Source organism: Hippichthys cyanospilos, chromosome 10, assembly GCF_059441005.1.
Source record: "Hippichthys cyanospilos isolate Australia breed blue-spotted pipefish chromosome 10, RoL_Hcya_1.0, whole genome shotgun sequence".
Classification (NCBI taxonomy): domain Eukaryota; kingdom Metazoa; phylum Chordata; class Actinopteri; order Syngnathiformes; family Syngnathidae; genus Hippichthys; species Hippichthys cyanospilos.
The window spans coordinates 14,217,790-14,235,453 of record NC_142378.1 but is presented as its reverse complement, the minus strand read 5'-3'; the positions used below and the strand labels follow the sequence as shown (position 1 = coordinate 14,235,453).

Genomic DNA, 17,664 nt, shown 5'->3' with positions numbered 1-17,664 from the left:
TTTGATTTTCTAATTAAAAGCTATTTTGATTCAAAATGATTCGATTCAATTAACCCTTGTGGTATTGTGTTACAGATTATGAAAATTCCTTTTATTTATTTTTTTATGATGTCACAGAAGAATCAATGGGAAAAAAAACACTAGGGAGCTGAAATTTCCAGCAGATGATTAAAACATGTAAAATTTCAAAGTGCATAATTCTGACATTTCTATATGATTGCAGCAGGACATGCCAGATTTTGTGTCCAAAAATAATCATTGTCCAAACTGTTGAAAAACTGTTGCCAAACTGAAAATATTCATATTTCTTAGTAAGTTCATGACAAGATATGAAAGTAAGGTTTTCAAGTAAGCCGCCAAATTGAGAGTACAGGCAAAGCCTGAAACGTGCGGCAGGTTCTTAATCTGTGTACCAACGAGCATCGGGTGCATTAGCAGTCACAATCACCGCGATTCGATCAAGACACTTTTCTTTAAGTCTCTGTTTAAAGCTGCGTGGCACAGCAGTCTCAGTAGAAAACTTTTTGGCGACGGTATCGACTAATTTGGCTCCGATGTCTGCAACATTTTGTCGTAACGTGCCGGACGCCATCAGGAAGTCGACTTGCTTTATTTTCATTCGTAAGATGAATTTTGAGACGTTTTAAAACAAATCTGAATTGTACATCCCAGTTCTACGGTGAATGGATTTTTTTGCCCTAGTTCAAGTCACATGGCTACACAAAAGAAGGGAGCACTGTCATGTTTAATTTTCCATCCTATCCGGTCCGCCAGAGTGGCCCACAGAGTGAGACGTCTGCAATCAGACACCCGGACGCGTTAGCCATCAACTCCTACACGCAAGAACCACTTTGCCACTCAGGGTTCACTCTGGGCTCCACTCCCCCCTCCCCCCCCAACGCCCACCAAGCGCACACCAGGTGCCACTCGGCTCACCCACGCCTTCACGCTCTCAGTCCCGGCGAGCGTTTTCCTCTCTGTACTCCCACCCACTTCAAAACGCTATGAATCGATGGCTGACAGGCTCAAACACCGACAGGGCTCCGGTTTGGAAAATTGCTGAGGGACTAACAAGCTTTTCGACTTCATTTCTAAAGCATAAGCCAATTATATCATCCGCTGTTTAATTTGTCCCAACACCTTCACAGATGCAGTTTGGGTAATGATTTAGAGCGGCTTCAGGTGGTTTGGCTCGCTATTTTACGGTTGTGAGTGCGAGAGCCAAGGGGAAATGTGAAAACAACAAAGATGGCCTCATAGGAATGACGTTCAACACTTAAAGAAGGGATTCATGCATTTCCAAAATCAGCCTTTGTGACAGGCACGTCCTTGCCTTCTTGTCAGAGAACAACTGCTCAATGATTCATGTCCTCCAATCTGTCAGCGGCACTCGCGCGACGCCACTCACTGTTTGAAATCCTTTTTGGATGTGGTTGCGGCATATATGATTCCTGTAGAGGAAAATGAGACCTTGGCGAGTGCTGAGATGTGAATGTAGTTTCGAGGTAACATTGTATGGACTCTTCAGGGTTTTCTATACAAATATTTGTCTCTGGAGCGTTTACCCAAGTGGAAATTGGACTGATGAATCCAAATTGACAGCATTAGCTGTGCTAGGCAGGCGCCGGTGGTGCTAGGCTTTTTGTGTAAATGCAAACTGTTAGCCTCGGCAAATACGTGAGGCACGTTCATCGTATTTTTACGTTCCAAGCTCATGCGAAAAATATGTAGAGACCATGGGTAGGTGATTTCATAACCAAATGGGTCCGTTGGCAATGGGTGTGGTTTAGTTGAAAATCACAATCATTCACAGTAAAAAGTTCTAAAATACAAGGGTAGAGCTGCACGATTATGTCCAAAATAATAATCACAATTATTTTGGTCAATATTGAGATCACGATTATTCATCATGTTGGTCAAACATGTCGATTTAGTGCCCTTTTTTTAAACAAGCAGTTTATGAACAAGGATTCAATACTCATTAGTTACAAGTAATAATAAGAAACTAAAATAAATAAAGTAAATAATAATCAAGACAAATTCAAAAGCTTGGCACACAGAGCAACACTGCAAGCTTACTTGAATGTAAACCAATGAAAAAAAAATGAAGCCTACTTAGAACCAAGCACATTATTTACTATTAAGCACATTTTAATCAATTAGCAGTCAAATTGCCATTTTCGGTCATTTCAAACCAAATGCATTCCAATGTTTTGCCAATCAAATTTTTCAAAATGGGTCTCAAGTGACAGCTAGCACTGTACAGTATAGGAATCAGGTGAGAAACTCAACGCCATTTCACACTGGTAAATGATATATTAGGGTGAGTCGCATTTGTCATTCAAATATGTGGGAAACATTGCCCACTGGTGGTAGGATGACAAAGTGCTTGATTTGACATGTATGGTAGCCGACTTTTTAAATGTTAATATTGCCAGGGATCATCTTATTTAATGGTGGCAGCCAATGTCGTGATTGAAATTCGATTGTGCCAGACATTTACATTGGGTTTATTATCTTGAAAGACACGACAAACCAAAACTTTTTTTTTAGATGAATAGGTTTATGCACCACCACCAGTCTAAACACAACATTATGATTTAGATTACATTTGTAGGATATGAATGAAGCAGCAAAAGCCACCGGTTTTTAGCCATCTCACGGGGTGACCCGCTTGTCACTGTTGCCTGAAAACGACATCACATTTGCTGACAAAAGAAATGACATCAACCAAGCTGTGATTGGTTGTTGAGATGTGAGCAACTGTGATGACATTTCCGGTCGACAGCAAATGACTAAATGGCCGCCTCCTGGGATGGATTAATAAAATGTTTTTTCCTGCTGAATTCATATTCCAGAAATACATTATTAATCATAATATCGTGTCTAAACTAGAGGGACTGCATAGAACATAATATGGGGAAAATCATTGTGTTGACTTCCTTTTTAAAAATTTAAGTGTATGTGGTATGTTGAAACACGTTTACAAGTACATTAGAAAATATATTTGAACAGATTAAAAAAAAAAAAACACTTGAACATACTTGCAAATGCAATGGAACATATTTGTTCAAACATACTTGTAAGCTAAATGCTACAAACAGCTATTTTCACCCATAATTCTACAGGTTATGCCATGATGGAACACATACTATGTTTTTACTTTTTAGCCAACATCTAAAGTATGTTCAGGCGTATTTGCAAGGACATTTGAACATATTTGAAATTATTTTTGATCGTACTTGTACATAGAGTTGAACTTCCTTGCGAGTGCATTTAAATGAGTTTGCCAGTCAAAAATGGCAGCTCTTGATTCAACAGAGCAATTAAAGTTAAACTAACTATGGTATGCATTATGTTTATTTATTTTTTTTTAGGGGGGGTGGGGGGCAATTTAATACCCATATCAATAGGTATCAAACACTACTGTCAGAGGAAAAAAGTTGGACTCCAGCCATTGGATTGGTCGGTAGCTCCTGTTGAATAGAGGAGAAGTCTTTTACATAGAAACGTAAAACGGAATAAGAGGCAAACTGAAACTGAAATTTACAAAAAAAAAAAAAATAGAGTATGTTTGTGATAGATCTTTACAGATCCCTTTGTACATCGTTGTTACACGTGAGCCGTTATCCTGATTCCGCCTACTCTTCTGTGCTATGGTTCCTAAAGCCAGACGGGCCTTGATTGCTAGAAGCGCTCTGTAGTGATCCAAACTGATCTGACCCTCTTTGGCTTAAAATGCCTCCTGACATCTCTGCTTTCTGTCCATTGCTTCATGGACTGTATAGGGCCTCATCTTCTTCCAGCCTCTTAATACAAACGGTCCAAATACAGTGTCAGTTACTTGGCAGCCTAAGATCATTTTCAACCAGCAACAACTGTGATTGTCTGGACCTTGATCTGCCAAGAAACACTTCACACAGATGGCAAGAGAAAACACGGCGTTTGGAAAATGGGGTTTGATTTCAATATCTCTTAGAAGACCAGGATTTAATTGTGCGGGAGATATGTTTAAGCGGGTCGAAGCTTCCTGACGTAGTAGTGGGTGAATGTATGATTATACAGTGTTTTTTTTTTTTTTTGTCTGTCAGACACTCATGCAGCCTGCAGAAGCTACACAGGCATTGTGCGAGCTCTGCGGGGAAGCAGTGTTCCCAGTATTTGCCAGGAGCAGCTTTCCACCCTCCGTGGGCAGGCATGCTCACTGGGCTGTTAGTTTGGCATTCGCTTCATGACATGGATAGAGAGGAGAGAAGCACACAATCATTCATAGTCAGATTATCCGTAAACGCAAACTGGACACAATGTGTTCATTTGACTTTGTCACAGTAATATTTTTTTTTTGTCTCCAATACTCAGTAAAAGGTGTATTTGTTTTTATAGTACAGATTTATTGTAAATATATTCACCCACCCCCACACTACCTCTACGGGCCCAACCTCTTAAAGGTACATGCGGATGATCAAAAACATTCTGTATTTTCTGATACAATTCACACACTGCAAATTATGATTTTATGTTCAAATACATTTAAGCGGCAAAGTGTGTTTTACTGTTATTCTCAGTTGCTTTTATGTATTTTTCAGATCAGAATTGCAATTTTTAAAACAGTAAGTACATTCCTCTCAAAAGTAAATACAGTGTGCCCTCGTTTTTTGTGGGGCATGCATGTGTATGTGGGTACCAGAAAAGTATGTATACTTTACATATACTTAAATCTTTATTTATTCAACTTTATGCAGTAACTATACTGTTATCCCTTCCTATTTCCATCCCTTTGCCATAATCGGGGAACACAGAGGGCCCTCGTAGTAACGGCCCTCGGACGTTGACCTAGAATGTAGCCCGTAGCTGACCAAACATAATAACAGGCAAGCAGAGTTTAAAATCGAAATTCAAATGTAATACAAGAGGACTCTAGGTAACATCTTCCTACCGCTCTGATTTGTCTTCATCGTAGTCCTTATGCCCGCTTCATTCGGAGACTGTCACAGTCCACCATTTCAGCCACCTCACTTCTAGCTTCACCACACCCGCTCAGCCCTCCTTCTAATCAGCCTCGAACACCAACACCTGCAACCACTTACCCGCTCAGTATAAAGCCCGGTCACTTCCCTCCACAACCCGCCAGATCGTCTCTATGCGCTACGCCGAGCTTTCCAGCAATTCCTCCTGCCAGCCTGCCTGTTGTCCGACCCTGTTCGCCCTTGACCTCCCGATTGCCTGCCGAATTGACTGGATCCTTGGTATTTCGACATTGCCTGCCTCTGACCACCCGCTAGCCTGCCGTCTTTACCTGTATGCCCGAGCCCCCCTCCCGTCTCGCTCCCTTTGCCCGACTCCCAGCCAAACCCCAGCTCTCCCGACTCCAGAACCCCCCAGACGTCTGTGCCACGCTCCCGTCAGCTCCCACGACTACCCGCACCTTCTGTTCAATAAACACTCTGCCATTGCCCTTACCAGTGCGTGCGTGCTCTTGGGTCCTCCCTCGTCCCGCCGTAACAGAGACTGCTGTTTGAGGTATAATAACAGCTTGGATAAGACTGGTCAGACAATCAGCTTACGGGCACTCCTACGAGACACGTGATTGGCTCCTGGTGTGACATAGACCAATGAGGGCAGGAGTGGATTACAACCCTCCAAGTCCTGTCCAGGCTGTTTACTGCCTTCGGCAAGCAGTCTCCACTTCACCGGCAAATGAGAACGGGCGGCATGAGCAATACGATGAGGACAAAACAGAGCAAATAAATACTGGAATTTTCCTAGTGATCATGTTTGGTCAGCGAGCTCCACTCTAAGTCGACGTTGAAGGAGTGCCCATGGCATGTGCGATTACAGTCAACTCGTCTGTTTGGCATGCAGGAAAGCTTCATAGCACATCTCTCCACAATTAAGCTTTTTCGAGAATCCCAGTGGGCATGAAGACTGAAGAGCAAAATAGTGAGGGAACACTGTACAAGTATTTGCATCACTGAATATGGCACTGCCATCAGGACAAATCTTTGTGTCATGGTATGACAAGCCTGTCCAATTGCTTCGTCAGGTTGTCAATATAACACTTCACTAAGGAGAGAAGTTCTGATGATAATTGCCCTTTCAGTTTGAGTGACGAATATAGTGTTCTAATTTGGAAAGTTACACTTGTGTGTATGTGATTGATCGCAAAAACAAAAAACAAAAAACTGGACAGGGCATTTCACTTTTACAGTTTGCACTATGATTTGTTGACCAAATATCTATTGTGATACAGAATGGAAATCACAGAACTGCACAGCACAAAAAAAAAAAGTAGAAGTGTGATCATGCGATGTTTTCCTCTGGGATATTTGTTCATGCAACATTGTATGATCGACAGTACAGTCTTTCTACTTCCTCTGGGCCACAGATCCTCATCCACATCACTACAATCAACATTACCTATGAGCATTTTCAGAAAATTGGTTGCTCTATTGCTTCACACATTTCTGTTACAGTTGAGGACTGGAAAAGATAAATAGCTGCACACTCAAGTTATTATTTTTATGAATAATAATAATATTTTTTAAAGAACAAAATATGTACCCAAGTTACTGGGATTTGTCAAAAATGCTAAATCGAAATAAGTCCAAAACAGCAAGTCTCAAAGTAAACAAACAAACACTAGGTTAAAAAAAAAAAAAAACTTGATTTGGACAAAGTCAGAGAAAAATCAGGTAAGCAACTGACAAGACAATGAGAATCACCTGGACAAGACACAAGTGGCTGAGTAGACTGATTGGTTAACACAAGGATTGGACACAATGGAACAAGACGAATATGAACAAAAAGACATACAAGGAAAATATGACATCTAACCAAAACCAAATCTGCCAAACGGAATGTCACAAATTTTCCTTAGTGAGGAAAAAGAACAAATTTGCCATAGGATCTAATACAAATGTGATATGCTTGACGCATTTGGAGGACCTTTTCAGCCATTTTGCACCTAAAGACTGATACAATAAACTGAAAATGTGTAGGTACAGGACAGTTGACTTGTTTCCACCATCTTTTGTGATACTATTTTGTGTGGCCACATCACCCACTCTGCATGGTTCATAAAGTGTTTTCTGCTTGCATAATTTTTTTAGATGCAATGCACTGAGGAATCCCCTGACTCCTTTTCAAATTTTTAATTTTTATGAATTATTTTTGTATGTATGCATAGGGGGAAAACTCATTTTTGGTCGTCCGAAAAATGTTGAAAGCTAGCTTTCTTTTTTTGTATAACGAGAAAAACTGTGTCTGACATATTTTTGGTCACACGGCTGGTGTTTTTCACAAGACCGAAGAAATTTACATGATGCCAATATTTATGTGGAATCTGACTATGGTTATAACTGGTATAAGGTATTTTTTTCTTACATATGATCACCAGCCATTGCATTACTTTGTGATGAAAATAAGGGGCCATTTTGCCAGGATTTTAAACGTCTTTAAAATGTCACAACTTAAATAAATCTTAACATACTGAGAACATCTTTTGTGACATCGGTCCAGGTGATATATATTTTTTGTCACATTATAAAAGTATGAGATGTTACAGATGAAATGGGCACAGGCAAATAGGTAGGTACCACTTAGTGAAAACGCAAATTTTACAGTGTAGTGAGAAAAGGATAGAAAAAAAGAAGCAATGTCAAAAGACAGTGAAACTGTGTCGGTTTATTTTTCCACGCTATTTTTTTTATGAAATACGCAGATCCGAAGCGTAAAACGCTAAACAACCCCGAATATTACTTTGCGAAAGTTTGCTTTGCGTTTTAGGGAAAAAAAACAACAACACAAAACTACAGTTCGACCTCAGATTTTCGACACATTGTCGATAATCATAGCACAAAAAAACTCCCACAAAAATCGAAAATTGTACTCCAATTCTATTATCCTGTCCTCAAACATTAAGACTAAGGCATATACTGTATTGTTGTTCCATATAGTATAATTTATGTTACCATCAAGTTTTGTATCAAGTTTGTCGAATCGAGTGTTTGCGAGTGACTAGCGCGCACGCGCACACACACTCCGACGCGTACTCACATCGAGAACCTCACACTCCACTTGGCACCTGCTCGCTGCCTCTCGCTCTCTCCACTCACTCCGCTCTCAGACATCCAAAATGGCGGCAGCGTCATCCATCCAGCCGCCGAGCGTCCACTCCTCTCTCGCCCGGGAGAGTGCACTTTTCTCGGGGATGACCAGCCCCGAGAGCCAACAGCCGGAGGATGAAGATGCGGCGGCGTCGGCAACAGCAGCGGCTGGAGCGCAGCCCGCGGAGCCATGGACGAGCCTCCGTGACTTGCCCGAGCTGGAGCCGGAGGAGATAGAAAAGAGGCTCGCTAAAACTCGCCAAGAGCTGAGCAACAGGCGGAAAATACTCATCAAGAACCTCCCGCCCGACACGACGAACCAGGTGGAGTACTTTTAAAAGTTTACTGCTGGCAAAGTCAAATTGGAGAGCCGCCACAATTTTACGCGTCCATTGTGCGTGCGTAATAGTTGACTTTACGCTTTTTGCCCCGCAAGTGATGAATGGGCGTAGTCATTGTAGATTCATATTGCATTGATTCGCGTTCAGTTTTGGTCTGTTGACTTACGTAGACAGTCCGCATGATAGTGACAAGTACTAAAACTTCTTTCAAAAAGTCATTTTGTGGGTGCCATTCCAGACATCCACCTTCCTATTATACACTCACGCTCACTGTACGCTACAAGTTTGCATTTCGTGTCAGTTTTTTAAACAACAAATCCAACGATGGTGATTTAAGCCATTTGTGGTGGGAAAATGCATGTGCTTATCTGGTCACATTTGCTTTTCAAAATGAACAGATTGGCCAGGTTGTTTATGATGAGGTGTTAGAAAAGCAAATTCCAACGTAACAATACATAATTTGATCAAATATTCCAAACAATGTTTTTTTTTCAATTTTGAGCAGTTATTGTTTTTGCAATAAATGATTTATATAGACAATTAAATTAATGCAAATAAATACAATAACACTACAATTCTACTCATGCAAATGATATATGGGCTTGATTGAAAAAACCCCAGTGGATTGTATGCAGCCCCAGGGTCATGCTTTGCCCGCACTTGCATTAATTGTGCTTTTTTTTATGTGAAATGATTGTTTGAAAATCATCTCATGCATTGGTATAGAAGAATTACTCACATTTTATCACTCAGCTTTTATTTCTTTTTGTGGTTCATTAAATAGTTTGTTTTTTGTTGAAAGCACAGAAACCTTGCTGAGACAGTGATCTGGGATTTATGCTGATCCACGCAGGACTGCTTTAATTGCATGAGGAGAAAAAGTGTGGCAGTTTAAACTTGGGATTAGATGAGTGAGGTAGGATGTCTTCTTCAATGTGTCAGTGTGTCAGAACCATTGTGATATGTGTCTGCTGCCTGAGCAAAGCAACATGATATCTGCCCTGCTGAATGTGCACATATTGTAAGTCTGTCCAAATATGTAAAGAAGAGGGTTCGCTTTTGATATTGGATGCTGGGACTTACTGACTGGCTGCAGTCCTTTAAATTGATGCTAGCTCTTATCCTGGTAGCCACTAGTCTCTCTATTTTTTAACCTGTCCTATTCAGCCACTTTGTCATGCAATATAATGGATCTGTATGCCTTTTCTGTCAGTTTCACTATTAAATAGTGTAGTATATCCCCTCTGTAGTTATTTGTACCATAATGTATTTACTGGAAACACAGTTAGACAGAATAATGTTTGAGAACAGACCATGAGAGAAGAGAACACAAAACAACAAAGAACATCATTGAATGTATAAAACATTCAGTGATAACAGTAACAATGCATATTTGTTTATTTCTATTTTATGTGAATGGGAAAGGCAGCGCAGCATCCTGTACGTAAGGGAGACATTAAGTAACACAAGATTGGATGAGAGAGGACAGGGTCGTGAGCTATGCGGTGCTACCAGTGTTGTGCATGTATGTAATGAAACAAACAAACAAACAAATAAACAAAAAAATAAATTTCAGGAGTTGATTCATTATTAGGAGAGGTTTTACAAAACTTTGCTGCTTTGTCATTCATCCTTTGTCAGCGCCCTGGGTCATGATCCTAAATATACAGTAAGCTGTTTGATAGAGTGAACATTCTCTGTCTGACTCCATCTGCTATTCACTCATACCTGCTGCCCCATTAGTAAAATGGTCATAGCTTTTATGGCGTGTGCGTGTTGTGGCTTCGGTTAGTGTGAGATTTATCTGTGAAATTTGCATTACAGAATGCAGTTGGGAAATAGAAATGACAAAGTGTGCAAAGAATTTTTGGAAAACAAAGTACAGATACATTTCTTTATTGCAAATCATCATTTTTTAGAGTTGAGACTATGGCTGGTTCTATGTGTACAACTTTCTTTCTTTCTTTCTTTCTTTCTTTCTTTCTTTCTTTCTTTCTTTCTTTCTTTCTTTCTTTCTTTCCTTCTTTCCTTCTTTCTTTCTTTCTCATTTGCGATATTCTGCCATTTGGAAGTCTACATGCCCTAAGTGGGCGCTGCGTAGATGACAGGGTGCCATGATGGAAGAGTGGTTAGCACGTTCGTTTCACAGTACAGTGATCACAAGATCAATTGTGGCTCCAACCTTCGTGTGTGGAGGTTGCATTTTCTCCCAGCCTGCGCAGGTTTTCTTAATAAACTTGCATTTTTAAACGTGTATGTTCAATTTATTTTTCTTTCTACGTGAACAATTTAGAAGCACGGTCCATGGTTATGATAGCATGTTTCACTAATGTGACTTATCAATTTGCATCAACAATATTGCATACTTTGTGTGAATGTACATGCACATTGAGTGGCTCTGTGGCTGATGTGGTGACTACAAAATAATAACTAGCATGACAAATGCTTCTTACTGAGGTGAGTGATGACCTGCGCTGGATGGCTCTTGGGATAAAAAAAATGGCTTTGCCAAGCAACAAGCATTATCAAAATTTATTATGAACACTCAGCATCCTAACAGATGAAGTGTAAAATTAAATAGAAAATGGTCAAATTGTAAAGATACTGTATTTCCAACATTACAATAACAATTAACAGCATTACATTCAGCTAGTGGAGACAGCTTATTCAGTGGACTTAATGAATTGAACATTTATGATCTAAAAGGGTTTATAGCAACAGCCACTTTCTAAACCCTCAACAATACTTTTAGTTTAAGTAGCTGTTTAAGGAGTGACCATATCCAAGCAAGAACACATCATCATTAACGTTCCATTTTAGTAATGTTTGTATGAAATGGTGTGCCCTGCAATTGACTGGAAACCAGTTCAGGGATGTCCCCCGCCTACTGCCTGGAGACGGCTGGGATAGGCACCAGCAAGCCTGCGATCCTAGTGAGGATCAGCAGCAATAGAAAATGCATAGATACAGTAGATGGATGGATGAAATGCTTTGTGTGAACATTCTGAACCACCAGCCAAGTAAAATGCTTCTAATGGATGCGAAGTTGCACTTGATTTATGTTGTGCTTCCGTTCATGAACTATTTAGGCTGTTTAGATTTTATTCTCCAGAGTTTCAGCACCGGTTTGCTCAGACTGTATTTTTTGGTTGCGCTACAGCTACTTTTTCACTTGGCCATACCCTTTTTAGAGGGAAGGTCAAACATGGCCATAATTGCTGATGTAGTTGTCTTAATAGTCACACCACTGTCCAACACTGAATATCCGTGGCATACCTGAAATGGTTGTACTGTAATACTGACTGTGAGTATTCCTGGGCCTCATCTTGTTTTTCCTCGCTGTAGCTTATCACTCAGTGGGTCAAGGACACCATCACTGCTAGGAAGGAGGCCAAGGAGTGTGTAAACCAACACCTCCTCATCTTTACACATCACACTCACACAAACTTTGTTGATGTCTGAAAATTCAAACTAAACTGCAATTTTCAGCATCCGTTTATCCATGCCCAACCGACCGCAGCAAATCTACTAGCAGGTGTCATGTCACAGCCCTGACAATTGTTTGTCACATGAAAAGATGAACATATACAGTTGACCCTAAGGGACTACATTCAAGCAGATTACTAGATCCAATTGCAAAGTTTTTCAAGTAAATGGAACACTTACAAAAGCCTAAATAAATAGGTGTAAAAATACACAATTTCATCCATTTTAAATATAAATTTAAGAAAGCTTAATTAAACTGTTTAAATTAAACTGTTAAAATTAAACTGATCTTGTTTTAGAAAAGAAAAGAAAAGAAAAAGAAAGGCTAAATATGTCAGTTTCTTTTAATTTTTATTTTTTGCTGTCAGCACTGATTTTCAAGGGCCAGTGAGCTGCTCTGTGTGGGCTGCCTTACATGGCCATTCCTGATATGGAACATGCCTGCTGTTTGCTGTGAGTGGGCTGGAGTGTGGTTTGCGGGCTTGAAAGGAGGAACATATTAGAAAGCTCTCAAATGGTGTGAGGCGATTACTTTGTCTCTGTAAAATGATATGATTCGTAGCACTGAGGGTTTTTTTTTTCATCATAGCAGCTGTGACACTATTCTACTACTCTTGCAAATTTCATTTCTTTATTTTGTGATCGAAGCCCAGTAACACTGTGACAAACCTGAAGGGTGTTTTGATTTCAATGGGTGACATTGAGTACTGCAAAATAACTCCACCAACTATTTTTCTAATGGTTGTTTTGTGTTTCATGCTGCATAGTACTAGTATTACATGCAAAGCATTAATCTGTATGAAGAATATTGCATTTTGATTTATTGGTTTAATGACAATGAATTGAGGTAATGACTTTCAATGTAGTTCCTTTAACGCAATTAGAATTCATTCCTGTACTGCCAAAAGTTTGCAAGATTTAGACAGATAAAATACATTTTAGCTGTATTCATCAACACGTTTTTTGTTCCTTTCCTTATTTGTCTAGCCAGAGTTAAATGTTTTGAATCTCTAACTACATTTTACTTGGTTCATAATGGTGTTTTCTACTGCTCTCTATCTGTTTCAGGAGGTCCATGAAATCCTGAAAGAATATGAACTTAAATACTGCTTTGTTGATCGCAATAAAGGCACAGGTAAAACTCATGCACAGTGCACACATTTATTACTTGTAAACATGTTACAGTTTACAGCACATTCACAGAAAGAACAAAACTTATGAGCACAGCAATTTTTGCTCCTATTTAACATTATGAACAGAATCGCAATGAACTCAAAATGTTAACGATTGCCTCTACACAACGATGATGCACATTTTGACAGGCCTGTGTTTGCGTAAGGGCTTGAACGAATGAGTGTTAATTTGGTAATTTTTTTGAGTGCACATGGCAAAAAAAAAAAAAAAAAAAGTTTAGCGTGACTGCACTCTTGACAGATTGAGAGTTACGGACTTACACCATGTGAAAATGCCATTTGACACATCTTAAAACATGTTTGGGACAAACAACCAGCCTTCTCAATCCCATTTCACTACCCTATTAAAAGGTGACTGAACCAAAAGGTTCTACTAGCAAAGCAAGCCACATTGAGCGTCAGTTCGCCCTTACCACGGTACGAAGCTGAGCAATAGAAGCGTAACACATGAAATAACACCTGATGCTTTATTGACAATGCTCTTAATCTTTTCATGGCACTCCCCTGCGAATCCTCTCTAGTGATTTTCACAAATGCACATGTTGAACGCAAGGCAGAGCTACATGAAGCCAAGCTACACAAAACATTTTGAAATACTACTTGATCGTTTAGAAAAAGGAAGCTTTTGGCGTACATTTCAAGCAAGCGGCCAACCACATAGATGTCAATATATAGATCTTTCGCTCTGAGTAGCTGCTGGGTTAAGCAAGCCTCACGATGGTCTTCATGCCCTGCTTATACAATGACACATGTTGCTTGTATCTTAGCTCCATGTCTGCTGTTTGTTAAAAAAGAATCAGCTTCAGATTTTTTAAAATAATTCAATGAGTTGGTGTCTATATGCAGGGGTGTAGTGGGCGTGCTACGCGGGGGTACGCCGTCCACCCACTTCTCCCGACGCCACGTTCAATTTTTATTTCAGTTCGAGTTATGCTTAGTAACGTTGCCCTGTGATTATTTTGGAGAAGTAAAACATTAAATTTAACGTTAGTTCAACTGGTGTTGTAGCCTATGATTGATGTTCTGTATGTATATATAGAACATCCCAGAATTGTGTACACCCACTTAAAAAATCCCCACTACACCACTGTCTATATGCATATCACCAATAAGCCAAGGCTTGCCATACTGCTAATGATTGTTAAGCTATGATCTTTGCAAGTTAGCTAACGTACAAAGAATGCAGGACTGTCTTGACACTAGGACTATTTACAAAACAAAGTGTACAATAACTGACCCACATTCTATCATTGGCCACAATGCAATATGTGATTCTACCTTAAAATTTAAAAGAACGTTAACCACAAGATTTTTTTGTCCCCTCTTCACGCCATTTTTTTCGCCTTACGACCAAAAAACCCCCAAAATTTCTCTTCTCAAACATAGCGGTCAGTGTGCGCGCGTGTCTACTAGGGGCGACGCGCTTATTCGTCACTGCTTACAGCACTACAATGCTGGTCCGCTATTGGTTGGCGTCTCGACTCCCTAAGGTATTGGTCTACCATTGGTTGGGGTCACTAAGATGCTGGTCTGCTATTGTTTGGTGCCCGGGGTCACAAAGATAGCTGCCTAAAAGACTTGATCTCGTGTTAGAGTGCCATCAATATTGTATTTTATAGTGCATTTTAGTGCCAAATTTCATTGATTTTTCAGGAAATATGTGCTATTATTCTATTAGGAATCCAATATAATACCTACTGGAAATTTTAGGACTGAGTCCAGGCTCTAGTTTGCATTAAATGTTTTTGTAAAATCCTGTTCAGCAAAAACAGGTGTTCAATTAATAATGTTGCTGAGTACATTGTGTGTCTATATGTTAGCATCATGATTCATGCTTAACCAGCAAGGTGTTCAGATGCTCACGCTTAAAACATTGCAGGTGCCAAAACAACTTTGTTGCTGTATCTGGTGTGTATTCAGATGCCTTTTGCAACTGTTTCTCCAATTCAACTCACAAGGAATATATTGACTATAGTGACGAAAAGAAAAGTTAGACCATTTCTCTATTACTTGCTACAAAGATTTTTTTTACATTAATATGCCAATTTGTTTTATTATCGAGGAGAATTATTTACATATCTTTGAGGTAGAAAATGAGCATAAAAACAGCTGTCTTATCACACAAATCTATCCCCCCCACACTCTTCGTAGATTGTAATTTGTTTCACAAAACGAAAGTATAAGATAAGATGAACTTTATTGTCCCGAGGGGGAAATTTGTCTTGAGCAAAGTCTGTTAGACCAATACAGTGTTTAAAACAGACATACATGTAAAACAGACATTTAAAAACACATCAGCATAGCAACATGGTACGATCAGTGCAGGGAATAGGACACAGGCCAGATGTTCATAATCTTTCTCAAGTAATCTTTCTTATTAGGATTTCCCCTTTTTCCTTCATGCCACTCTGATGCGCACACACACTTACAGACCCTCTGCCCTTAAAAAGAGTTTTCCTTTCCAGGGAATTCTTACGGAGCAACTATTTTTAGTCAGCGAAGCCAGTCCAGCAACATTACGGCAACGTTTAGAAAAGGAGAATCAGGCTATAAACAGCTGTCATAACTTTGCCAAAAGCATCACCATTGGGCATGGGCCAATCACTTGAGTCCTCGTGATGGCTTTTATTATATTATTTAAAAAACAAAACAATCACAATTTAACATATTTTTTTCACCTCTCGTTGAACTTAAATTAAGCAGCATCATTATGATCATAATGGGACGTGTCGCCACTGCTTTGGTGAAGACCTAATTTGACATGTTCTCTTACACTGGTACATCTGAATAAATCCCAAATCTGCTATTATCCTTCTGATGTGGCAATTTAGCAGGCATGCAATGAAAGTGGCTTGTATCAGAATAAGAACATTGGAGAGTTTTGTTATGAGTCTTTGGATGAAAATGTGGTTGGCTAAAGGCTTCTAGGTAATATTTTCATGAATTTTTAAGTACCCCTAAAATAGTGCATAATAGCACAGATGTGGTTTTGCCATAATGAGCTCACCAAAATAAGATCTTCATTTTCTGCATATTTAGTAGGTATTTTGCTGTATGTAGATATGAAAGTGTCTATCATTTGTATTATTTTATTAGTCCTTGACATGTCTTTCATGACCTTTTTCCATGTATTCCAGCAGAAAATTTGATAGTGGAATATGAACAGATTTATGATTTACCAATGTGCCAATAAAGGTTTTTAACTAATTAGAGAGCCTCTTCAACAATGAACAGTCATAATAAGTGGTATAGAAAATAGACATATGAATATGAAGACATTTTACTGTTGTGGTTTACAATGAAAATACTGATGACAAGAAGGTATCAAATTGTAATGGCCTCATTCCTCTTGAGGAAACTCGATGTTCTATGTGTGCTTGTGAGACTGAGACAACTTTATAATTGGTGTGAAGTCCACAAAGTCCTAGCATATTTTTTGCAAATACAAAAACACATTGACTGAGACAAGGGCAGAGGCATGGCTTTCAATACTAAATGATTTTGGAGAAGTTTAAAGGGTTAAGTACAAAGAAGCCTTAAAGGTCAAACACAATCTGATCACAGATGCTGGTTAAACTCAAATTTAAACAATATTCCCGTAATAACGATTATAAATTCAGAGATATCCTTGAATCATATGTATGTTAGGTTCTGTGTGCATGTTTGTGTGTGAGTATAGTGGTTAGCCACCTTATTCTTATCTCCCGTGAGTCTTGTCTTTGGCTTCCGTTAAGACAAACAAGTGAATTGTTTACACCAGTCAACTTTCTATTGGGACTGTCACAAACAATTATTTGAAGTCAAACAGTTTATTAGCAATTATTTTTTTCGAGGACTCGACTGAGCACATTTTTTTATTTTTTTTTTTGCTTGCAATTAGCTAAAGCTCCGGTGCAGATTCCAAATTACCTCATGAGTACTTTGCTTCACCTCAAAGAAAACACAATACTGTATATTCAAATACAAACACACAAGTTAGGAACTTGTGTACTGTATTTTTATTAAATTCACAAAAATAGAAATATTAAATTACACAAAGTAAAGTGTTTCAAATGAAAGTGCATTCTTTTAATAGTGCAGTTGCTGCTTACTGTATTAGCTTGCTTCATTACTTAGGATAAAGATAAAGTACATTTGTGCTGTAAAACCTTCACATCTTTCAATTAAAATAATAAACAAGAATACATTTGTAGATAGATACCAGTCCAGTAGTTTAATAAAGTTTAACACTTTAGGCGCCATAGTGCAAAATTGCACCAAGCAACATTTACACAGTTGCAATGTACACCCACCTAACACACAGCCAGAAAAACTCAGCTTGGATTTTAATTATTTCAATCAGATAAGATGAATTTTTCCCTTCGCAATGCAGCATAAATCTTTTATGCATTTCACACTGCTTGCATTAAACTGAGTGAGTGTATATTTGCCCTCACTGAAATGTAGTTCTCACAGGGGCTTTGGCATGCTTCTTCACCTCATGACCATATCAGTTCCAAGTCGCCCTCTACTGCTGTACTTATTAGGTCATAATGAAGG

The 17,664-nt window shown here is 39.1% G+C and overlaps 1 protein-coding gene and 1 long non-coding RNA gene across 4 annotated transcripts in view; one reads left to right on the top strand and one right to left on the bottom strand.

Annotated features, from left to right (window-relative positions):
- LOC148417234 (uncharacterized) overlaps window positions 1-5,499 on the bottom strand; it is a 93,571-nt gene extending 88,072 nt beyond the window's left edge. The window contains exon 1 of the long non-coding RNA XR_015866985.1: window positions 5,461-5,499. This is a non-coding gene — a long non-coding RNA (uncharacterized LOC148417234). The remainder of the gene's footprint in view (window positions 1-5,460) is intronic.
- A 2,590-nt stretch (window positions 5,500-8,089) lies between these two features.
- Window positions 8,090-17,664, top strand: part of raver2 (ribonucleoprotein, PTB-binding 2) — a 45,010-nt gene continuing 35,435 nt past the window's right edge. For all 3 annotated transcript variants that reach the window (XM_088424804.1, XM_088424803.1, XM_088424802.1), the window contains exons 1-2: window positions 8,090-8,428; window positions 13,001-13,067. In XM_088424804.1, the coding sequence (XP_088280930.1) occupies window positions 8,135-8,428; window positions 13,001-13,067 (361 nt within the window). In that variant the 5' untranslated portion in view covers window positions 8,090-8,134. The remainder of the gene's footprint in view (window positions 8,429-13,000; window positions 13,068-17,664) is intronic.